The sequence below is a fragment of the Ammospiza nelsoni genome, chromosome 7 (genome assembly GCF_027579445.1).
Source record: "Ammospiza nelsoni isolate bAmmNel1 chromosome 7, bAmmNel1.pri, whole genome shotgun sequence".
NCBI lineage: Eukaryota > Metazoa > Chordata > Aves > Passeriformes > Passerellidae > Ammospiza > Ammospiza nelsoni.
In genome coordinates this window covers 6630865-6655804 of record NC_080639.1, presented here as the reverse complement: position 1 = coordinate 6655804, position 24940 = coordinate 6630865, and the positions used below count along the sequence as shown (strand labels likewise).

The 24940-nt window shown below is 41.4% G+C and overlaps 1 protein-coding gene across 5 annotated transcripts in view; it reads right to left on the bottom strand.

The window, feature by feature from the left end:
* KANSL1L (KAT8 regulatory NSL complex subunit 1 like) overlaps positions 1-24337 on the bottom strand; it is a 60982-nt gene extending 36645 nt beyond the window's left edge. For 4 of the 5 annotated variants that reach the window (XR_009418792.1, XR_009418793.1, XR_009418794.1 and 1 more), the window contains exons 1-3: positions 24311-24337; positions 17102-18207; positions 2324-2465 (exon numbers count right to left, since the gene is read on the bottom strand). Coding sequence is in view for 2 of the 5 variants with exons in the window: in XM_059476225.1 (XP_059332208.1) it covers positions 2324-2465; positions 17102-18177 (1218 nt within the window). In the remaining 3 variants the exon portion in view is untranslated. The remainder of the gene's footprint in view (positions 1-2323; positions 2466-17101; positions 18208-24310) is intronic. The other variant, XM_059476226.1, reaches the window with a different exon arrangement.
* Positions 24338-24940: the final 603 nt, after the last annotated feature.

Sequence of the window (24940 nt, the reverse complement as noted above, 5' to 3'; positions counted from 1 at the left end):
TCAAAGTGAGAATAAAGATGTTCTCTAAAAATAAACAAAGGTGCTCGAAAATTTGGTTTAATGCCTAAAAAAGGCACAAAGATTCTGAATGTCCTTCAAGTCAGTGCTGGATTTTCCACACAGATCATCACCTGCACTTTTCCATTTACAGCAGGTGGACACAAATCCAGACCAGCAGCATGCTATGGGCAGTACATTCAAGGAAATTCAAGCAGAGAACTAATTTTTGTGTGCCACAACAGGAGGACAAGCTACCTCAACAGCTTTAAACTCCTTTAGAACTTAGAATCTTCAGGTCTTTTTAGTAAAAGGATTGTAGGTCATGACCACAGAGAGTCTAAAAGGTCTAAAACCAAAATTCTGAGGTCAGAGGAACAGGAAGACACAAATTAAAAGTGTTGAAAAGAGGGACATGCACACACATATGCTTCCAATGGAATTTTATTTTTTGAAGTTTTAGAAACTTGTTTACCAAGCATGGAAAGAGGAAAGGAGAAAAGGAAGAGGGAAACTGACAGAGGGTATGGAAGGGGAGAGATGGACTAGGCACAGAGGAAAAGAGGAAGAGTAAAGAATTAGAAGACAGGCTATATTACAGGAAATGGGTTACAATCAGTAGGTTTTGGCAAAGACTGCCTTCCTCCCCAAATGGAATTGTTTTGTTCTGCAGATATGGATTTTTTTTTTTAATGAAAGGACTCTCAAAGACCCAGAGGTGCTACTTCTGTGTCTGCAGAGATGGAGAAGACACACTGTAGCAGGCCAGGAAACAGCCCACAAGTTACTCATGTCCCCTCCTATTGCATTATGGTGCTCAAGGAGAGGAGCTTTTGCTTGAAATTGTTGTTCCCTGGCTATGAATCATATTTTTTTTCCATTCCAAGCACATAAAAACCACTCTGAAACCATTAAATAGCATACAAATTCTAATGACATTGTGTAATTCCTCTGTAGCCAGTAAATAAAAACAAAGAGCTCTTCTATCAGCCCACATATCCTTCTGTAGCTGCTGCACTGCTGTACTATAAATATGTACACAAATAAAAATCCCATCTGAAGAAAAGAGGTGCTTGCTTCACTATGGGACACAGTGCCAAACACTAAATACCACAGCTGGTAAAATGGACATGGAGCTTCAGAAAAGAATGTCACTGAAAATCTCCACCAGGAAGATGATTTGGCTCCAAACTAACATACCACCTAATGAAAATGTGTGACTAAAACCATGTTTTTCCTCTTATTTCTCTGATGTTTATTTCTCAATCTCCTGTAGCTCACCTGACCTATGGCATCACAAAGGCTGACAGCTTTTGGGTGTAAGAGTGTGCATGTATCTGGTATTTAGGGCAACACCAAACCATGGGCATTCCCACCCTTCACCAAAATATAAAATCTCCTTACACAGACACTTAAACAAAGGCTCTTCATTTCTTTGTAAAGAAAAATCTGACCAGGGACAAGATGGATATGAAAGGAAGGGCTCTGAGGGCAAAAAGGAGCTGGAATAATTCTTTATTTGTTCAGAGGGAAATGCTCTCTGAGGTGATTTTCCTCTCCTTTTAAACTCCCTCTAAGTCTCATGTTCCTCCACATAAAGTCTGAAGCATCTTCTTGCTCCTCTCAGCGGTGCTTATCTGATCCCAAGACACACCAGAGAACCCACATGGGGCTCACTGATGGAGAGACAAAGAGCCCTGCTCTAAAACCCCTCACTATCAAACCACCTCACACAGGTTTGGCTTCTTTTTGTCAGAATGACCTGAGAAACCCATTAAATTGATAGCTACATTACTAATGGTTTAGGAATGTCACTTTCCCACTGACTAGGCAGCTCAATTTACAAAAACTAGTACATGAATTACACACATTGGAATTTTAGTAATTATTAATCTTTGACCTGTTCAAAGTGCTGTACAAACATTAACCATCTAATCCTCAGAATAAACATGCACTGCAAGAAACAAAAATCCCACCCTGAAAGGCCACAGCACAAAAACAAATAACTGACCATCCCACCTGAGAAGGCAATCCCACCTCTCCTGCAGAGGGAAAAACCAGTGATAAATAGTACTGTGTGCTGGGCCCTGAAAGCCACTAAAAAATCACTATACAGGTACAAAAAGGTAAAAGTTCCCAAATCCCAGTCCTATATTGGTGCCATATTTTAGCTCCTGATGTCTTTCCCAGGTGGGAGCCTGCAGAGACACAAGAAGTCTAGGGCAAAAAAAAAAAGAACAGCAACAAGGAACCAAAGACATAAATATTACAGAAACACTGTCCAAAGATGATTTGAAAAGCCCATTTGTGAGCTTCCAGACAATACCTTGGTGGCACGTATCTGCCTGTGAAGGTCAGTTAGTTGTTGGATTTTGTATTCTAGTTCTGAAATCTGGGCTTGAAGCCACGTCCAACGGCTGCCAATTCTAGCTCTGTCTGCAAGCCACTTCCATTCAGAAGTATAGCTGCTGTGAAGACAAAATGCTGGTTAGTCCAAAAATAAAGATAACCACATTTGCACAAGAACATTTTTGACAGCTGTTCTGCCTCATGTTGCAAGCATCTCAGTTGCTTTCAGAAGATATCTGATTATACCCATCCAGTTTCACATCAGCTTATTTCTGCAGCAACAGAACTTGCCCAAACCAGTACAGCCCATGCTCACTGGCTATTCCCACACTAAGCTAGTTTTTTGTTCTGGATTATAAAACTCAAGAGCTGGATAAACTACCAAACCATATCAGTTAAGGCTGATTACAGATGTGTAAAGAATTCCAGTAACTCCACCAGCAAGAATCCAAACTCTTACACCGTATTTCCTCCCACAAGGTTTCACAAATATTGTTTGCTAACAACTGGAATCTAATAAAACATCAAGCAGCAATGACCAGCTAGATATCAGGTCACTGCCCAAAAAACCCAACTAAGTAGTTTAAATTTCTTTTATTCAAGTTTTTTTAAAAATATCTGTGTCAGCTTACTTTAGTCAGATCACTCTTACTACTGTTTAAAATAGATGCTTTTTAAAATACAAAAAAAATATGCCTCCTGGTATTTGACATTGTGAACACCTTAATTTTATCATGCTAAATTCATCACCGTTATCAGCAAACATTACTTAACCTCTGTATTAAACAAATGAATGAGGAAACCGTACCATGCAACAAACAATCTGAATATTCAATAAGTTTAAGCAACACAGACAAACAATGCAGTATTTTAGTATGGAACTCCCCCTACTATCCTAGCATTAACTGAGTTAATTTATTTACAGAAAGCAACTGGTGTTTTTTTTCCCCAGTGAAGCTTTCAAGTATTTTGCCACAGCTGACTTAAAAAGCTGTAAAAACAAAAATCAAACTTGTAGAAAAGAAGTGCTTTTCCTCAAGTTCTTGTGATAATGACTGGATCTAGATCCTTGATGACACTGTAACTTGTGCACATGCAGAATACATCGTCTCCTGTTCTCCAGGCAAGGAAGAGCACTGAAGTATCACAAAAGAGACAAGAAACAGCAGATGCCAAATGAACTGGCATAGGAACATAATACAAGTGTAATTGTTTTGGGCAGAATTTTGTGTCAAGTATCTCAACAACAAAGAAAGATAATACAGCAGAAGATGCTACACATGTCCTGGCATGAGTAGGGAATCATCAAATTCGAGAATCCTAACATTTTCAAGGCTAATATTATAAAACATAATATAATTCAAATTTCAGAACCTTCAGTCTAGTTTAGCTATCATAAAGAGTAAGGATAGACAGTTTCTGGTAGATCACCTCCAAAATATATAATCTTCTCCCTTTTTAACATAAATTACCCTCCCACATAATTTATCACCAGTTTAAAGTCTCTCATACACAGAAAAAATGAACATATGAAATTATGTGACTGAAACCTCCTATTTAAATACAAACTATGAGGAAGAAATCTAGATTACTATCAAAAAGAAACTCAAAGAACTCTGTAAATATGTATGATAATAAACTACTTGTATTTTACATATTCTACTAGTAATTTCCTCCTAGAAAAAAGGCATATGATGTCATCTTGTGAAAATCTATTCTTCTGGCCTCTTTTTATTTATCTTCCCATTATTACCAGCAAAGAGTAAAAAGTCCCAATAAGTTATGCTTTAACCAGGTCTTCCTGACAAGAACTTCTCTGGGATTGACATCTTTTGCATGTTTGTGCTCCTGAAAGTCATAAAATACACTTTGCTGGGAAAGGGAGGCAATGTGAATTCCAAGTTTTTAATTAAATGTGTTCACACAAGCATGGTGGCTGAGATAGTTAAGACTTGTCTCAGGACCCTGGTGTGGCAAAAAGCTAGTCCTAAAAAAGAGCTGCTTAATGAGTCTATAATAATCCTTTACTTAATAAATTTAACCAAAAAAAAGTTAAAGAGGAATAAAGAGCATAAGGGAGAAAACCCCAAAGTTAAAGAGGAATAAAGAAGATAAGGGATAAAAGCCCAACTGCAGTATTGAGGTGTTTATTTCTGCTCCTTTCTCACAAGGCAATTGAGGAGATGAACAATGAAATCCCACAAACCAGGACATGGTAGAAAGACAGAAAGAAAGAAAAGAAAAGAAAGAAAAGAAGGAAGGGAAGGGAAGGGAAGGGAAGGGAAGGGAAGGGAAGGGAAGGGAAGGGAAGGGAAGGGAAGGGAAGGGAAGGGAAGGGAAGGGAAGGGAAGGAAGGGAAGGGAAGGGAAGGGAAGGGAAGGAAGGAAGGGAAGGGAAGGGAAGGGAAGGGGAAGGGAATGGAAGGGAAGGGAAGGGAAGGGAAGGGAAGGAAAGGAAAGGAAAGGAAAAGGAAAGGAAAGGAAAGGAAAGGAAAGGAAAGGAAAGGAAAGGAAAGGAAAGGAAAGGAAAGGAAAGGAAAGGAAAGGAAAGGAAAGGAAAGGAAAGGAAAGGAAAGGAAAGGAAAGGAAAGGAAAGGAAAAGGAAAGGAAAGGAAAGGAAAGGAAAGGAAAGGAAAGGGAAAGGAAAGGAAAGGAAAGGAAAGGAAAGGAGAAGAAGAGAGAGAGAGAGAGAGAAGAGAGAGAGAGAAGAGAGAGAGAGAGAGAGAAGAGAGAGAAAGAGAGAAAGACGAGAAAAGACAGAAAGAGAGAAAGAGAGGAAAGAGAGGAAAGAGAGAAAGAGAGGAGAAGGAGAGAAAGAGAGGAAAGAGAGAAAGAGAGAAAGAGAGAAAGAGAAGAAAGAAAGAAAGAAAGAAAGAAAGAAAGAAAGAAAGAAAGAAAGAAAAGAAAGAAAGAAAGAAAGAAAGAAGAAAGAAAGAAAGAAAAGAAAGAAAGAAAGAGAAAGAAAGAAAGAAAAGAAAGGAAGGAAGGAAATAAAATCACAGCAACAGATTCACCTCCCAAACCAGATCCAACAGCCTGGGGATGGAGGTGAGCTACTCTCAAGCAGACTGAGGAGGAGAGGGAAGGAAGTGAGTGAGAAGAAAAGCAAGGTGTCCTGTACACAGCTGGGGAACAAGAAGCAGAATGGAAGGGCCAGAACTGGCCTCATGTCACCTACACTGCATGAAATCAGTGTGGCATAAGGGAATCCACAAGCAATATCAAACCTCAGCAGAAGGAATGTTAAATGTTGTAACCTCTGTGTATTACTGTCTTACACATAAACAAGAATCCTCTGCAAAGCTGCATCACAAGTTCTTTTTTTCACTTTTTTTTCCACTTAGACACAGTATTTAATCTTGAATTAACAGCATTCACTGGTAAACATATTAAGTACATTTTTGCTTCATTCCAAAACACTATGCAAGTATTTCCTAAGGCTTTAAATTCTATATGATAATTTAAATAACAGCATTTAATTACACTGTGTAATAATGTCCTCAGGCCCCACTCTAAGGAAAGGTTTTCACCAAACCAAGCACAAACATTTTATGCTCAGGCCAAAGGAAGCAATTTTAGCTTCTCTGTCCCTCCAGGCTGCCCCAAGCCAGAGCCTGCTCAAAGGCATGGGCATGGATTGACATGGATTAGAGAGCTGCTCCTGGTTAATTTTAATTTTAGGGGCAGCATGACTGAAGCAAGTTTAGGTTTAGATCTCTTGCCCGGTTTTGATGTGCAGCACACAGGGTGAGAGACAGAAGCATTGCTGAACTCTGTTCCCATCCCTGGCACTCCTATCTGTTTGATCTTGCATTATTTTTAACCATCTTTTCCTCTAAGCCTATTTCTCTACAAATCTTTTAGTAAAGCTTGTAACTTCTAAGGAAGATAAAATCACTATGAGCTATCCTCACACTCCTTTGTGTTCACACACAAAGTAGTACAGTCACTCAAGTGACAAATGATAACCTATTTCTGCAACAAAACCAATCCAAATCAACCCTGAAACAAACCCCAAACCTGGGTAAATCTGCTCCTGCTGGACAGTAAAGTTTAACATTCACTCAGTAAAGGAAGTTGTTTCAGGGTGGCTTCAGAGAATTCATTAACTCTGCAAACCCAGAGAAGAAAAAAAACCAAAAAAACCCCAAAAAACTAAGCACAGTTACAAAAATAACCAGGCCTGTCATGGAGGAGGAAGTCAGAAGCAGGTGCTAAAGTAGAAGCTCCTGCTCTTGTTTTCTGTTGGGAATGAGACAAGAAAAAAGATGTTTCTGTCTGTCCCACTTCCTGTTTGCTCCCTTTATAAATATCTTACTTGGTTTCTGTGCTTTTGACTTTAAGATCATACATCCTTACCAGGAATTCCAAAATCTTTGTTCTGCTAGCAACTCAGTATAAACCATGTAACACTGGAAAACTTTGTCATGTTCAGTACTGTAGCACAGTGGAATATTAAATTTGCATATAGATTTACTGCTCTTGCAATGACTCTAAATGTGCAGATGATCTCCTACATTCATCCAGGACTATTAGAATTGAAAGAGAACACAGCAATACTGATTTTGTATCAATAAAACATCTAATTTAAATTTCCCTAAGAAAACATGCTGGAAATGCATCAGGGGCAACTTGTTTCAATGCAAAATACCTGCCTACATTTCTGTTTTGGTTGGACTGCAAATCAATCCTGCACAACTTACAAGAGAAGGAAAGAAAAGACATGCAGCAGAACAAACATGGCACAATGAGCACAAACACAAATGCAAACTAAGTATGATCATAAATACAGCTGGGAGCCCTAGTACAGCATCCCAAAGTATGGGAGAGAGTTCAGCTGGGGATCAGCAGCAACAGCAGAGGCAGTGTAAGTATTTCATGCTCCTTGCTTCTGCTGAGAGTGAAGAGGCAGGTAAAGAGCACTAAGTAATGCTATGGCAGTCAGTAGTGCTGCTGGAACTGCAGGAAGTTCCAGCCATGTCCTAAGGACAGAATGCACAAATGAACCTCTTAGCACTCTCACCTTCCTCAAAGAGAAGCACTGAGAACAAACCATGGTTTTACATGACCAAACCAACACTGCAGAACACAACAGGACTCTCAAAGTATTTCCATTGTGTTTTGGGTGAGATTTATGTTATCCAATAGCTAAGATCAGCTTGTCCCAAAAAATAAATGCAGGCAGCCTAGCTGAGCAAAAAAAGGAGCAGCTAACCAAGATAAAGTTGCTGTGCTACACACACTGCTGGTTGGGGTTTGTGCGTGGGTTTGGGGTTTTTTGGTTACAGGAGACAAGAAGAGGTGGAATTTCAACCTTAGAGGCATATTTTATTTTTATGAGCAAACAAAACAATAAGCCTGAAAAGTGTTCATAAATGATGGAGAAACACAGTGGTGATTAAAATGCACAAAACACACAGAACCTGGGACTGACAGTAAGTATCCAGGAGGGTTGGTTCAAGCAGGTATGATAAGCACAGGAAGGAGTGTGCAGCCCTCTGACCATGGCAAGATTCTCCACAAGTCATGTCATATGCTGAAAATTAAAGCAAACTAAAGCCTTCCACCTTTGTACCTCCCAGTGAGAAGAAGCACCATGCCCTGCCATGACATGTCTGCAGGGACAATGACAGGATGCTTCCTGCTAAACAGGAAAGGAATGTGCTTGTGCTTGCAACAGACCCACATCAAAACTCAAAAACCATTTCACAACCCACAACACTGTCACCTTTCAAAAGGCTTTAAAAACACCAACACTTTCAAGTAACAACACTCTTAAATGCACACAAGCCAGAGAGCAAGGCACTCACAGAATGTTGGTGGTGAAAAAACCTCTCCAATTCCAAAATTCTTCATTATCCTAAGAAGGGCAGTTGTTCCTGACATCCCCTCACACCATTTCTGCTCAGTCTCTCAACGTGGGGTGTTTTGCTCTTTCTGCTAGGTCATGTTCTCTTTGGTTTAATCCACATTGTTCTGCACCCAGTTTTCAGATATCTCTAGAGTGATCTCCACCACCCCTGCTGGTTCATCTCCTCTCATTCCTGGGCTAACAGAAACCTATTGCCCACATAGCAGGGAAGTATTTGGGAGCAAGAAGCAGCTCATAAATCAGAATGACTTTACCCTCAGGATAAAGAGCTGATCACCCTCCTTAGTGGGAGTCACTGAAAACAATGGCAAAAGTTTATTGGTTTTATGAAGGACTGATCTTCAGAAAAGATGAAATCAGAAGGTTCTCCAGTCTTAAGTTCCATCCAGACATCATGTGACTCACCATAAACTTCATGAAACATTGGGAAAAAAATCACTCACCCCCCAATTCTCTTGGGAAGCTCACCCAGTTGTACAAAAATACAAAATATTCTCCACACAGCACTCTCACAAATGCCCCACAGCATACTAGTGTGGTGGGAGTCCCTCCAGGACTGGAGCTGGTAAGTTGTGAACTTCCTCAGCTGTCTCAAATTTTTCACCACCATTACACTCAATTCTCTGACTACACATGGTAAATCCCAAAAAGCAACTGTCCTCAATACAAGGATTTTCTTGCAAGCCACTAATGTGGGCCCAGGGCTTCTGATCCCTTTGGTCAACATGGTGGAGAAATTCAACACATCCAATTTTCTTCTCTCTGCAGACACTGACAGAAAATAAGACATTACCTATATAGACTAGATTATATAAAATATTCAAATTAGGTGAACTCAGATATGCTTGTATTTTAGATAAGCTTATCTAGATTTCAGTCATGAGATAAAAGTGTGTGCCCACTCCCAACCAAGACTCCAACACTTGTAATAGCTGAATAAATATGTTCAACTATTAAATGACCCGTAAATGCTTTCTCAAGGACTAATTCTTCCAGAACACCTACATAATGTTTGTTTTCAGAATGAACTAACTTCAGTTGCTGTTGAAGCATTAATTCCCCTGGATCAGTTAACTGTTAAACCCCTCAGAACCACATAACTAAAAAAAACAGTGGGTGCTGTTTTATGAATGCAATCTCTTCTATGCATTCCTGAGTACAAAAAGGATTAAAACCAAACTGTAACAATTTTGGCTGATCAAAATTACACAAAAAACCACTATTTACTGTGGCAGTTCACTCCCAGCCTTTGCTCAGACCTTCCAGGAGCAGTGTGCTGCTGTTCTGGAATAACCAACACCAAACCAAGCTATGCACTCCCTGCTCCTCACTCCCACTCCAAAAAAATCAATCAAGGGAATTTCTCAGTGCTCAAAATTAGCTGGCAATCTCTGTGAAGATCTGCAGTAGGTCATTCTTCTGGATCCTACTAGGTTGCTACTTCCCTTGGTGTTTAACAGGAATTTTTACCTGGCACACATTTTCCTGTGAAGCTTCCCAAAACATGGGTTATAGTTCTCCCTATCATCTACAGACATCAGCAACTTCTTATTACAATTACAATTTCTGGCATGCATGCCTGGTTCCACCACCTCTGACACACTGAGGCCCTTCAATATTTCCAATAATGCATGTTCATACCAACACATAACACACATCTTATCTTCCCAAAGAAAAATCTGGTACCCAGCTGAAAACTTATGCTATGCCATCAGACCTGAGGAACTCATGCAGTAACACCTGAAATTATCAACCATAGCTGTGATTTTTCAATAAATTATCAACCAGGTCTGATTTTTCTCTTGGAGAGAAAATTTATGGGGGAAAAAATTAGGTAGTATGAAATTAAGTAGCAATGGAATCAAAATTTTACATCTCCCACAAAATGAGAAGGGACAGTGGGGAGGATAAAAGAGGAAAATCAATATTCAGAGCAAAAAGGCTGTAGGAGAAAACTGAAAATATGAAAAGAGAAAGTCTCTGTGCTTAGATACCCTAGAAAGGGAGAGATTTCAGAAGAATTTCACTGGTGCACTATAAATGCTCCCTATGTGATAGAGAAATCACATCTTCCAAACTGATGAGGTGCCACAGATAGTATTTGCTGCTACAGGGTTCCTGCAAAGGATCACACACTGCTGTTGTTTTATATTAAAGACTGAACTGTTATACTTGCACTGAAATGTTAACTCAATTTGGGCACAGAATAAATTAAAAATTCAGCTTCTTAAGGGATCTCTTAGAGTGCTGAATCTTTCCAATGGCTGGTAGATGCTCTTCACCTCCAGCTCTGTTTACGTAATTCTTGAGAGCTGAGTTAATTATAAAAGGCCAAGTGGGTTAGTGAAGGTGGAGTCAGCCAGAATATTAACTGGCCAGAAAGAAAAACCTGCAAAAGGTAAACAATCAGCAGCACTTCCTCTTAATAAAATAATAAAAACCCCAACATGCTGTAATTTGAGTATCTGCCAATGGCTTTTGTTAAAAATATTTTAATATTCATTTTTAAGGTTCTGCTGTCTGCTCCAGCACACCAACATGCTGTACATCAGTTCAAAGCGAAGCAGAGAAGCAGGTAGTGCTAAAATGCAGAGAAAGAAACTTCAAGAACAGCAGGGCTGCCTAGAAACGAGCTTCTTTTCTTGCCTTTGAAATGGCACAACATCAACAGATTAACAACAAAACACCAGGAACACAGGCCTAGAAATTCTCTTTAAGTATTACACAACTGCCCTTCAAAAAGAAACCAAGTAATGCTACATCTGTAGCCCATGCTCAACATAAAATAAGGCAGAACTTACCAAATTCACTCCTTCCAAGATCTGTGCAAATGGAACATTATGACAGCACATAAGCAGCATATCAATGCTGTCCAGCCACTGAAGTTTACTCCAAAATTTGTATGTATATTCTTACAGGGAAAAGATGGGTATGGTATTGGTAAGCTCCAATTCCATCTTATAAATCAGTGTATATACATATATATATATATATATGAATGTATGTTTGAACAGTTTGCAATTTGGGTGTTTTGCAGGAGCCTGGGATTGATTTTCACTGAGTTTTTCTGCTGCTCAGTCTACCCCATGGGCTGGGAGGAAAGGGAGTTTATATTACATATATTCAAACACAGACCTTCAGGTTTATTTGTTTTTCCAACAGCAGAATCAGTAACTAGAAGTTTGCTAACTGAAAACTGAATTTATTTAAATTCCCCAACAGAAAACTTCATTTAACTCACAAGAGCTAGGCAAAGTGTGTGGATGAAAATAAAACAATTTACAGCTGTTTCAGTAAAAAAAGAGCACAGGTCAATATATTTAAATCCAACATCTAACATCACATTCCTAACCCATATTTAGCAGTATGAATGAAACCCTGTTACAGGAGAGCATTCCTATTTTGGGAAGTCTTTATGCACACTTTTTACTTCATGTGAAAAGGAAAGCACTTAAATTGTTTCCTGTATCAGGGGCCCATGTATGCTGATTTTCAAAGGCACTGGGTGTATCCCTTTGAAGTAGATTCTCACTAAATCAGTGCTAGCTATAAACCAAAATAACATTGCCCTTGCTTTACAAGAAGTTAGAAAGACAGTTCATTGTTGTTTATAAGCAAGTATTTTAATTAAAGCAAACACACTGCTCAGCTTAGTGAAAGAAAAAAGCCAGCCATAAAACACTGATTAATCAGCACTTGACATCAAGCATCAAATTCTTCTTGTCTCCAATTTAATTAAGCATACAAGGTTATATATGCACACACATGTGCCTGCTCATTAGATTTGCTATTCTACTACACTATCTTGACTGTGTATTAAAAAGTTATTAAGTAATGCCAAGTTTTTATTTAATATGAATTCAACACCCATCTAACTTAAAAGATTTGAGATTCCCAGCTCCAAGTTTTCCTTGCAGGTTAAAACCTGTCAAACCTTCTGCTTATATTTTCTTTCATTCTCCTCCCACATCCTAGAGATAGGAGACAAGAATTGAGAAAATGGAATTCTTGAAAAAGCAACATATAAAACATTCTTAAATCAGCATATTATTTACACCAGTGAATCTATACTTATTCAAAAGCCCTCATATTAATCTTGTATGCAAATAAGACACTTCCTGGACTTATAAACTAAAAAGGTGTTAAAACAGGAAACAAGTGGGGTTTGTGCTTAAGAGCAGCATTTTGCCCTGGCAGACTCTCTTCCTCCCCTTCCCAAACTCATAATTCAGTTCTCATATCAGGCATGAAGTGCAATTCCAGCTCAGTGTGGAAAATTAGGACCTGACCTTGCAAAAACAAACAGTCTCCCTTTATAAAGTGGCTCCAAGACTTGCAATAAACCCTGTCCCTTTAGCAGTGCCATGTATAGCCAGGCCTGCAGAACTGCACTGATGCTGCTCAGTTAGCCACAAGAAAAAATGCTAGGAAAAATGGAAAATCATCTAGAACAAACAGATTAGATCTGGAGAAACCAGTCATAATGTTTTCTTCCTTCCTGTATTTTCTCTGCTTAATGCTCCCCTCCCCATCACATGTTTGTGCTAAAAGCAGATTTCCCATCTTCTCTTTCCAACTAGCAATCTAAGGGGAAAAAAAAAAAAGGAGAAAAAAAAAGAGAAAGATTTACTATCTATTCACATTCATTATAAAAGTTTCCAGGCACAACAAACCCTGTGGGCATGGAAAAATGTAGCAGTGCCTCTTCGTCAGGCTTGAGGTTGCTGGAGGATAATCAGTAAAACATGTCTTTCAAAATCAGAGGGAAAGGCATGAAAACATTTCAGAGGGAAAATCCCACCAAACGATGCTAAAGGATTGTATTTGGATAGGGAAAGGAGAACTGGGAAAACAAGGCACAGCATTTGTCATGAGTACAAAGAGCTACTTATTTTGCAGGAAAATCTACTGCAAGCAGGTTTTCTAATTGATTAGATGCATGTGCTACTGTTGGATGGAGTGGGCAGCTGTTTGTTCAAAGAACCACAGTGAGTAGCTTTTGATTCTGGAAGATCACACATGTAGTGCACATAGCAGAAAACCTCTGCATTCTGCAACTTTACAGGTTTCCCAAATGACTCCCTGAGCATCAGAGTTCTTTGTGGTACATTGTATTCCCTACTACACAGGAATAGACACAAAATACATCAGTAAGAATGAGGAGTTGGCCTAGCAGGATACACACTGCTGCCAGAGTGGAGCTGTGCTGTTGAAAAACCTTTGAGCTCACATCATCATCCAATTCACCTTGTTTGGAATCTATGACTACTTCTATGCATCATCTTTCATCTTCATGAACCACAAAGATCAACAAGTTTCAAGTAAATCCAGCTGGTGAAATGTTGTCTGTGTGGCAAATCAAGTGTTAGTTATGAATCCTTAAAAGAATTACTCATGGTCAGCTTTGTGTTGCCTTCCTTGGGCACTCTGCTCTGGTTTCTAACACCCAACAGTGAGCCAGAGAGCAGCACCTAAAAGCTGCCTTTGAGAAACTACAGAGAAGAACTACTACATCCTCTGAGTAGTGAGACTCTCCTATGCCCAAAGGATGGAGTGTCCTAAAATACACCAAAATTTACTGCTGGCAATGTGGTGCTATGAAAACTGACAGGTTAAAGACATTCATGAGCTGACAGTAGCAGCAAAATGACAAAGGTCCTGAAGACAGCCAATTGTTTTTTTGTATTTCTTTTTAGTAGACTCTCAAAAGAATAAAATATGTTTTGATTAAACTCTTGAAATGAGATGAGCCTTTCCAATTATTCTAGGAACTAGAGAAGTTTGTTAAGCACTATGAATTGCCTTCACCAGCAGACCAAGGATCTCTCTTGCCTTGAGGACAGAATCTATGTAATGCAGGAACAATGGTTTAAATATCTCACTGCAGCTATTTGCAAGTGAACAACAATGGTATTGAAATAGATGGATAGAGACAATCTTACTTGAGCCACAAAGCACCGAGATACAGCTCAGAAGAGCTTATGTCAATACTCATTGGGAAAAGCTCTCCTCAGGATAATGAGAATGAACAGGTTCAAAAGGCTAAAAATAACTCCAGGTTTGTTATGCAGCATGGGGAGTTGGAGCTGGAATCAACTTCTCCCTCCTGGTGGGAAACAGACTGTTCTCAGGTAGACATGGTAACTGCAGGTTCTCCCTGCCTTGCACACTGGACTGATACCTCCTCCCCTCGCAAAAAGAATGAGAAACACCACAGTCACAACAATGAGCAGTCACCAGCCTGACTATACCCTCAAGTTAAATGCAATCAGTACAACACTGAGATATGGGTAGAACCAAAACATTCTTTCCATTCATCACTACATTGTTTGAACCTTATAGTAATTACAGTTAAATATTATGAAGATTATCACAGAGGAATTCAGAGTAAACATTTCCATACAGGTGAGGAAATGAGTATTGTCTCACCTACATGATCCCATTGCTTCTGGAAAGCACTTAGAGCCAATTCCCAAGGACAGAAAGGCAATTCAAAGCATGTAAATCCACTCAGCAGAAATAAAAATGGATATTAACTTTGTTTCTTTTGTCCAGATGAAAGGCAATCCAGAAGGCCTTAAAGTGGCAAGGAAACAGCAACTCTGACAAGCTGAACTGGTGAGTAACTGATTTAGTTACCTCCAAGGGCAGCATTTTAGCCACAAAGGCAAATCTTAAAGTTGGAGCAAAGAAGAAAAACATTGTGAGCTGAAGATAATGATAATTTCAAATAAGAGACAGCCTGTCCTCACTGCATGTTAACTCAAGCATTTCCTCAGCCTAGGCACACAGACAAGACTTTGCTTAAATCAAGCAGTACCTTTAACTCTGAGCTTGCTGGCCCAGCACCTCACCTCAAACAGCAGCGAATCCTTCCCTGCCAGTGTAGCAAGGCTGCTGTGCTGAACAACTGCTCAGCAGCAGGAACACAAAGAAAGGCAGAGCAATAAACAACCCAAAATAAAGGGCCACACTGAGTCAGACTAGAGATCATCTTGCCCACTCCTCCTGCCTCGCAGCAATAGCTGAGATAACAATGTTACACCAGAGCAGGCATGGAGGGAGCAGGGCAGCTCCTGAACATTCCCTCAGCTCCCAGCAAGAGCAGCCTGGGGATTTCCTGAGCCAAAGGTGATGGGTTTGATGAGGTTTTAATAACCCTCCGTGGATTTTTTCATCAGTGCAACAAAGTAAACTGAGTAAGCCTTAAGTGGAAAGATAACTGCCAAAAGCCACAAGAAGGAATAAAAGTAAAGGACTGGCAGAGGGAGTTAGAAACTCAAGTGTTGAGGGCAGGAAGAAAAAAGGAAACCATCACACAAAACTTTGGTCCAAGTTTTACATTATCCACTACTGTTCAGGAATCAAGAGCTTCTCAAGAGCTTTCTTTTTCAGCTCATGTAATCACAAGATAAGAATCCTAGAGGCAGAGCTATTACTTAGAAGTTCAAGTGTATCAGTTAGGAGAATCTGGATTCTCCTATGCTGGGGAGAGCCCAAATGATGTTTTTTATTAAAATATTTCAAAAGAATAATTATTTTGCAAACTCAAATATTTAAGGCGCTCCTAACTTAGTTGACAAGTCATTATGCTTTGGCTGGACTTCAGCACAGTATTTACCATTCTGACAACATGTAAAAGAAAATGAAAACATTTTCTCCTCTGTTTTTCAGCCCTACAGAGCTTAGCAGAACACAGCAGAGATTTGATAACAGCCTTGCTGGACTGAAACTATAAATATGTTACAGGGCAAAGCTCTTCCAGTTACAGAAGCTTACTTGATTTTTTTCTGAGCATTATGCTATTCAGGAAGCAGAATGGGAAGTAAGAGTTTTAAAATATTTTTTAATTTATTTTTTCTAGACATTCTCTGACAGCAGAGGGTATAAGGAAAGACCAGTAAACACAAACCCTGTCCTGACAATCTACAAGAGCCCACGAGAAACGTGGGTATCCTGGAGTTCCCACCAAGCTGCTGCATTTGTGTACAGCTCTCTTCTGTGTACCACAGTCCTGACTATTACATCCCAACAAACCTTAAGGCATGCTCATCTCTCCAGCTTTGGGAAGAGGAAAGCAGCTGTCTTTCACTGTTTTCTAAAATTTCTTGACTGAAGAGATTGTGTTAGCAGTGTAGCAAGGTAGAGGTAAAAAAAAAAAAAGAAGTAAGGTGGTACCATCATCAGAGAGCAATTTTACTATCTCCTCTTACCCACCACTGATTTGTAATTTGTATTGACAGGATTCCTGCCAACTTAAAACACTACTAGTTAATGATATGAATTTCCCTCTGGTTCATCCTGAAAAAGATACCAGCAATAATAAACACTCAATTGCTAGCTACATTCATAGTTGCAGAGTGACTTCAGGAAGTAAATTAATATTTTTAAAATTAAAAGTTAAAGAACCAAACTTTTTCAACATACCAGTGACCAAATACTGGATGGCTTGATACCTACATCAGATGATAATTTTTAATTTTTACTCTTTATCACAATATAGTGGATTTTGAGATCCTAATATTGACTAATAAATAACTCCAGAGTAAAATGAAAATTATTTTCATTCTGGCCCCAAGTATTTACAGCAATCACTATCTGATTTACAGCACCATTCAAGTATTAGCAGTATTGATGTAATGCAAACTGAGAGAGTGCAGTACAAACTCCAGTTCTCTGCAATCCACTAAAGCGACTGCTCCTTAAATGCATTAATTAGAAGTTGTTACTTTCTGCCAAACCCAGCTCACACTGTCAGTCTTGCTGATTTCAGTAAGACTATCTACTGAGTGAGGTTACTCACACAAGATCTGTAGATCTAGACCCTTCCACCCTGATTGATAAGTAAGAAGCACATGAGTCTAAGCAGGAATTTAACACTTACGCTTCCACAGTCTGTTCCTCACCATCTTCATCTGAGCTGCTGCAGGTTGCATCAGAGTCCAGGTCCTTCTCCACACGGGACAGCAGCCCTCCAGTAGAAAGTGCAAAGCCACGGATTTCACCTGGTGCGACGCTGACTCCGTTCTGTACATCCACACCCAAACTACTCTCCGGAGCAATCGTGTTGTTTTCCAGCCAACCTCCAGTGCATCTGAGGGAGCTATTGCTCAAAAATCTAGCTGGCTCATGGAAAACCTTCATTCTCTGAAGCTGATGTTTCACAAAGCATTTCAGCTGCTGATCACAGTGTTTGATAACGTGCTTTGCCAGGAGCATTTGTAAACGCTTCTGAGTTCTTTTGGCGCGACTGATTTCCATTTGTTGCTTAGTGACACACTGGAGTAAGCGAGCGTACACCTCCTCCTGGGTGCAGCTCAAAATCCCTTCTGCAGGCCCGTGAAGAATTTGGTGTAATAAATCCCCTTTTATTGTTTCAGTGCAGACTTCCAAAGCCCTCCCCAAAACCCCATTCTTCTTGTACCATTTACCATTTAAAAGTTGTATTTCTTCTGCGTTACTGGATTCAGTTACACTCGAACCTGAAAGTCTCTGCATTCCTGCCAAGTTTGGAGATGTGGTCTCTGAAAACGCTGCCCCTTTGACCTGTTGCTCAGGTTCTGAGTGACTAATATGACCAAATGATGCGTCAGCCCCATTAGGTAATGACTTTCTCATCTTGGAGCAGCCAGGCTCTCCTGCTTTTGTCTGCTTACCAGTTTTGTTGTTAAACGCAGAATTTGTACTCATTAACAAGACAGACTGATAGCACTTGGAGGATGGTGGGGAACCAAAATGCTGCACACTGAAGATATCATTCCTGAGGTTGGGCTCAGCAGTGGGGAACCCCAGGACTGAGCAAGTAATCCGTGCGATGGAGTCCTCTTTTATCTTCTCTTCCACTGCTCTGGAATTTTCCATGCACAAAGCTGTATCAGACTCCATAGCTCTAGAGGACAAAGAAGGTGACAAGTGGATACCATGACCTTTTGTTGTTGCCTCTCTGAGAGCTGGTGTCATTATAGCTACGGTAGGTAGTTTACAGCAAACCTGAAAATAACATGGGCCATGTAAATTTTCTCATTTTCATGACACAGTACAAATACAACAACTCTGACAGACATTTCATTCTCCCAACGTCATTCAAAAATTCCATAAAAAGGGACTTTATCTAAAGAACACAGACTATGTTGCCTCCCAAGTCAAACAAGAACACCCTTTCTGTTTTTTCTTTATTCATTCAGAGGCTGTTCTGTGTGCAATGAAAGCCTTTACATCTCAGGGGAATAATTGTTCATAACTCATTTCAGTTTTGATTCTACCAGTCTGAGAAATAAGACTCAAAAAGTTCAGGTCTGTCATCTAACCTTGCCCAAACTGAAAAACATGACCTTGAGCAATGTGACTGGCACTATTGTGAGAAATGTATTTACTGTAAATCTGTATAAAGAAAGCATTTGATGAACTGTTATATATTCTTATAAATACACATTAGAAATCAATCAACAAGGCTAATGCTTTCAAAATAGAAAACTCTAAGTTCTGAAGTTTCCTACTAAAAAAGAATTCTTTTCTGTGCCTTTGGTACCACTGTTTATTCATCAGGCACTGTCTGTGTAATACATACAGATTATTTTTCATAGCAAATCGAGAAACGACAGTTCTCCTTGACAAATCCTTTTGCTTGTGGCTTGCCAATTAACAAAGGGCTCCCAGACTTTGGGATCAAAAGACCAATGTCAACCTTCACCCCTTTTTGTCAGCAGCTGCCAAGTCATACTGTATCTATTCCACGCAGGAATCACTTGCACAGTACTTGCAGCTTTGTTAAGGATATGGTTAAATAAACCCAATGAATGATTCAATTGAATATGGCCTGCAGAAGCTCCTGAATAAGAAGCTAGAGACAAAACCAGAAACCATATGAGAGCAGTAGCAAAAGTGGGTGCAGCACAGCAATGCCCCAGTAAATTCTGTTGAACTGTGCACTAGTTGAGCAGTACTTCCAGTGCCCTCCTTTTCATGTCTCCAGTTCCCCTGATCTCCCCAGCAACTGCCTAGCTCAGCAACTTGCAATGCACAGATCCCATAAGGGGTCAGTGATTCTGAGACTACCACATATGGATCTTAAGAAAAGATCTGTCTGAAGCCTTGGTTGTTTAGAACCACAGGTTTTTTTACACTGAAGGTGCAAACATTAAAGTGAGATGTGGAAACCTAGGGAGCTGAGAAATACCAGTTTGGATATTTGCTCCTTGACCCTCAAAACATGAAGCAGAACACAGAGAGCCACATGCTCCAGTACTGCCTTACCACTCTCTGTATGCTTTATTCACCTTTCATTGCTCCATGTGTACCTCATCCACAAGGTTTTCATCTCTGCACATCACCCTCCCAGCATCACTGGCACCAGGTTTGGTGGTCTTACTGCTAATCATAAATGATACCATTAAAACCCCCAGGATTTTAACCTTTATAAACAAGCCAATAACTTCAGCCTAGAGAGGAGCTCAGCACAAAGTCCTCCCAGTGGACAGCTGTTCAGGAAGAACCCCATTCTAGGATCAGACAGGGAAATGCACTGTTGAGAGCTGGAGCCCCAAGTCCTAAAGCTCTGGTGACTCAGTAATGCTCTCAGCACCTGGCTGACTTGTGTCTTTCCTCTTGTAAAAGCCAGCAGGCCTGCAAATCTGAAAATCCAAAGGAGTGTGAATTCAGACACCAATGCCTCCCTGGCCCTAACATAATGGCAGATAACTACAGCAAGTCAGAGCAACTGTGCATGGCCAAAACATCAGGGGAGAGAACTGAACAGTTCCTCTGTGGGTCAATGTGAGCTCAGGAGTCCCAGTGTTTGACTCCCCCTGAGAATTCCAAGAAGCTCTCCAAGAAGAGCACCATCAGCCTGGGATCCACATGCACCTAGCAATGTGTTTATAACTGTTCCAACTTTACCATCCACCTCCCTTAGTCTGAGTGGTTTGGTTTAGCAGCCACGGGTTGCTACTCCTGAAACACAGTGTGCAGTTTTTCAGGCAAAAAGTACTTTGGAGATGTGGATCACATACCTGTGTGAAGATGGAGGTTATTCAAAGAACTGGCAGCACAAAACTTTATAGTGCTGGGTTTTAACTCCATCACATCCCCTCAAACACAATCACTTTCACTGTACCCTTTTGGTACAGTTTCAAATTTCCAAAACTGCAATGAATACCATTACCAAATTTTTGGTTTTTTCATCTGGGGGACTTCTTCCTAACTCTTCTAGGGGAAAGGGGGGAAGAATCAAAACGCCTTCATCTGGAACACAAACATTGAACTAAAGAGCCCTGACAAATCACTCATCTGGAGTGCCTGACCAAATATGCTTAAACTACAAAGCGGCTAAAAAATAAATAAAATGTTTTTTAAGACAGAAATGACTCAACCCCTTACCCAGCAACTTGGCAATTTCATACAATGTTTCTGCCCTGAAGACAGTGTGAGACACTCAGGTGTGCTCATCTCACTACAGTGACATCAAAAAGAACTTATAAAAGCTGGTACTGCCACAGTGTCCAGCCCTTGGCAATTCTCCAAGAAGTTCACGTACACACAAACACACAAAAAAATTTTCATAGGTACAGGAGCAAAACAAAGTATCTGCTGCAAAAAAACTATAAATGAATTTTAGGACAAGTACTTGACTTGACAAAAGTTATACAATTTACATTTTTCACACATTTTATTTAATTTTGGCAGAAAGCTGCAAAAATTATTTCATTCCACTCATATTGGAAGTGAGTTTCCAGAGCAAAACCTACTATCTTGGAGGGGGGAAAAAATAAAGGCAAAGAGGGAGGGAAGACAAGTACTGCAAAATGGTATACCAGAAAAGTATTTTCATTCTGGAAAGAGCTTTTCTGTCATAAGTAAAAAATTTCACAGATTTGTTTTGCATTGTGTATTACTTGAGGTCTCAAAACCAGAACAGCTGAAATTCTGCTAAACTGGCAAACAGCTTTTCATCTACTAAATAAACACTCCACTTGAAAGACTAAAGAGTAGTGTAAAAAGAAAAACTGGCATTAAATAAGTACTGGGGGAGGGAAGAAACAAGTACCAGACAAACACAATAAAGCAAGTGATGTTTAAAGTCACTTTGTGCTTATCCTCCCCTAATGTTTTAATTACCCAGGAGGATCTAGCTGGGAATTGCAGTTTACCACAGCAGGACCTGCACCCTGCTCCCCTCCACCACAGGTTCCTAACCCCCAGTGGTTCCTGCTCCTCTTCCTCTCCCTCTGCTGATTTCTTTGTCCTCCCTTGACACTTCTCCCTTATGCCCTTTCCCTACCAGGCTTACCTCAACAGAATCTGCCTAAATCCTGAAACGAGTGTCTTCATGTTGGTGATTAGCAGCACCCTATTAAAAGAAACACAACAAAACCCAGCCACAACTCAGCACACAGGGTGGCACTCCCTCCCTTCCCAGCTTTTGTTTACAGTCCTTTCACTTTTTGACTCCTCTCCCCCTTGCATAACACTATCACTTTGGTTACACAACGCTGCAGACACTGCTCTGGGGGATTTTTGCTTGGGGGGAGGATTGCTTGGTCTTCTAGTGGATTTTTCTGTTTGTGAGCTTTTCGTTTCCAATGACAATAAAATTCCACTCACAGGAGGCTTTTTAAAGCTTCTCTGTAGCAGCCTTCTCTCCTTGTAAATTGAGTCCTTTTTCCTCATCATAAACACCTTAAATTTTCCTCTTAATAATGAAATTCCTCGAGACCAGGAGGAGATTTTTACCATTATTTCTTTTTGTTTTGAAGCTCAGAAGCCTACAAACAACATCTCAAATGAATATGACTGTTTCCAGCTTATTCACAGATAAACAGTGTTTCAGATAAGGCAACTTCCACTGTTTATTCCTTGCATAGATGGCATTTCAAAAGCAAAGCAAAGTCCCTGACAGCAGCCAGCCTCTGGTGAAACACCCAAAATCAATCTCAGTAAAAAACACTCAAAAATACTGTATTTCAACCTGTTTTAAGGCCTCTTAGAGACAACCTGCAGAAGAGAGGGCAGCTCCAAAAGCAAACTGCAACACAACTGCCAAAACCTGGTTTCCTACAGCTTTGTGCTGTTTGTCCTGTAATCCCCAGCCAGCTCCTCCTGGGCAGCCTTCCTGATAATCACTGGCCAAAAATAAAGTGCTCTGGCAGGCAGGCACTGCTGCAGCACTGCCTCAGCAGAGTGCAGCACCCAGACCTGAGCCTGGCCAGCCTCTGCAAGCCCTGCCTGGTGGCAGGCATCCCTCAGCCTCCAACTACCCCTCCCAAATTTTGGAAAACCTACAGGATGGTAGTGATTTCTAAGAACAGCAAGAGCAGCTCGATAGCACAGTGCGCATTTTCTCATGGAATAGTCTGCAGCAACGACCCTATAAAAGATATTGGTCCCACTGGGCATGTCCTGGTTAAGAGTATGAAAGGAAAAGGAAAGAAGCCCATATTTAATAACACACCTGGGATCAGCTTTTAAGAGTGAAAAAAAAAAACAACCATTTCTGTAGGCAGCTTTTGTTTTCACTTCAACAGCAGACCAGTTACTCATTATGTGTATTTAAGTATTTTAGTATCTTGTTCTATTAATAGATTGGGAAAAAAAACCCATAAAGCCAAACAGGATCAGTGGGGAGTCTCCACGTTCAGCAGTGCTCACTGTGCAGGCACAACTATCCAGACAAAACACTCTAGAGATTTGTACACCCCAGAAGACATAAGCACAAATTCCTCCTACTTGGAAAAACAAACAAACCCCCCCCCCCAAAATACAGCACACCACTCCCCCCCCAAAAGGATCTGTCTTTCAACACTAAGAGATCTCCATTTAAGGCAGACCACCCAAAGTTTCAATCATAAAAAGATTCAAAAGGAGGCACTTCAAGTGGAACTCATCAATACTAACTTATGGTAAAATCCACAACTCATTAAAATATCTGAAGAGGTTTGTTTTCTTCCTTGTTCAGATCTGCTTCTGAACAGAGAATCCATATAACTTCCAAGTTTACTACTCCATCATCAACTAATTCTTCCTCAGTCTACAATACCATATTTGCAAAGCAACATCTGAAGTAATTTTTAATATATGTTAAATGCTTTTTGTAGTACAACAGGTGCCTCTGTAATAAAGTTGTACATATGTCTTTAACATAACTATCTGCAATATCTTCTGGTACCTTTCATCGTAAATTTCATATCCACATTTCAGTGACACTTTTGAATTTTAGCCTTTGAAGAGAGGGCTATAAAACCTGGTCTTAAATGAGACCCACTCAGCTCCTAAGACACTAATTAACATGACTGGAATTTAGGCTCCTCAGAACATTTCCCAGGATTTCAAACCATGGACCAATACAGCAGGAGAGTCCTAAGGCACACAGGCTGCTTTCCGTGTAATTTTTACTATTTCCTTTTTATTAAACTAGCACAAAAAGGACATATTTACCCTTTGACAAAAGGCATACTTAATAGATTGTTTTTTTTAATTGGCTCACATTGCAAATTGGAAATTGAAAATTCCCATTAGAGAGGGGTAGGTTCAGAACACCTCAGTCAGTGCTACATTTTTGTGTGGGGGAAAGTGCTTCATTTTGCAAAAAGTGGATGGAAAGAGTAACTCAGGAGCACAGAGGAGCTCTCAAGGCAGGCTGCAGGACCTGGATCTGAGTTGCTTAGCTAACTACAAATTACACACAGATTCCGGTCCGGGGTTCCCCTGAGGCACAGCGCTAGGTGGGCACACACAGATTATAGTGAGGGGTCCTCCCGGGGCACAGCACTAGGTGGGCACACACAGACTGCAGTGTGGGCTGCCCCTGAGGCACAGTACTAGGTGGGCACACACAGATTCCAGTCCGGAGCACAGCACTAGGTGGGCACACTCAATTGCGGTCCAGGATCCCCCCCAGGGCACAGCACAATGTGGGCACACACAGATTCCCAGCGGGAAGTTTCCATCCGCTGTTTAAATCCCGGCTGGGACACGCGGGGCGGGCACGGAGCGGCGCCGCCCTCGCACGGGCCCCGCCCCCGCCTCACGGCTGCCGGCCCCGCCCCGCCGCGCGCACGGACCGTTACCCCCGCCCCGCCCCCACCCCGCGCATGCGCACCCGCCACTCCCGCCGCGGGAACCAACCGCCGCCCGGCCCCTCCGTGCCCCCGCCGCCTCACGGCGCCCCGCCGCGCCGCGCCCCGCGCTTGCCTCCGCGTCCGGCGGGTTCTCCGCAGCGGCACCGGCGCCGGCGCCGCCTCAACCCCGCACAGCACGGCGCCCGCCACGGCTCACACTGCCGCTCTTGAAGAGTCCGCGCCCAGCTAAAGCGCAGCGCGGCGGGGCGGGGCCTCCCCCGCTCCTCAGGGGGAGGAGCGCGGCCAATCCGGGACGCCGGGGGGCGTGGCTCGGGGCGGGGGCGTGGCCTCCCGCCATTGGCGGGGCCCCGCCTGACGCGAGGACACCGCCCTCCCCTCACCCCCCCCGCGCGCCGGGGCTGTGTGGGAGGGGAGGGGGCAGCGGCGCTCCCCGCTCCGAACACCTTCAACTATTAACGCCCAGCGTGGGTAAAGAGCTAAAAAAACCTCCTAAACACACAGTTCGAGTTACTATCGCAAATAAACAACCCCCAAGTTCACATGCATCACACTGCCTCCCTCCGAACTCCCCCTGAGCGCCCTGAGGTGAACACGGGCACAGAGGGAGATGCCCCGTTTCCCCGCGGGCTTTGAAGTAACCGCAGACAAGC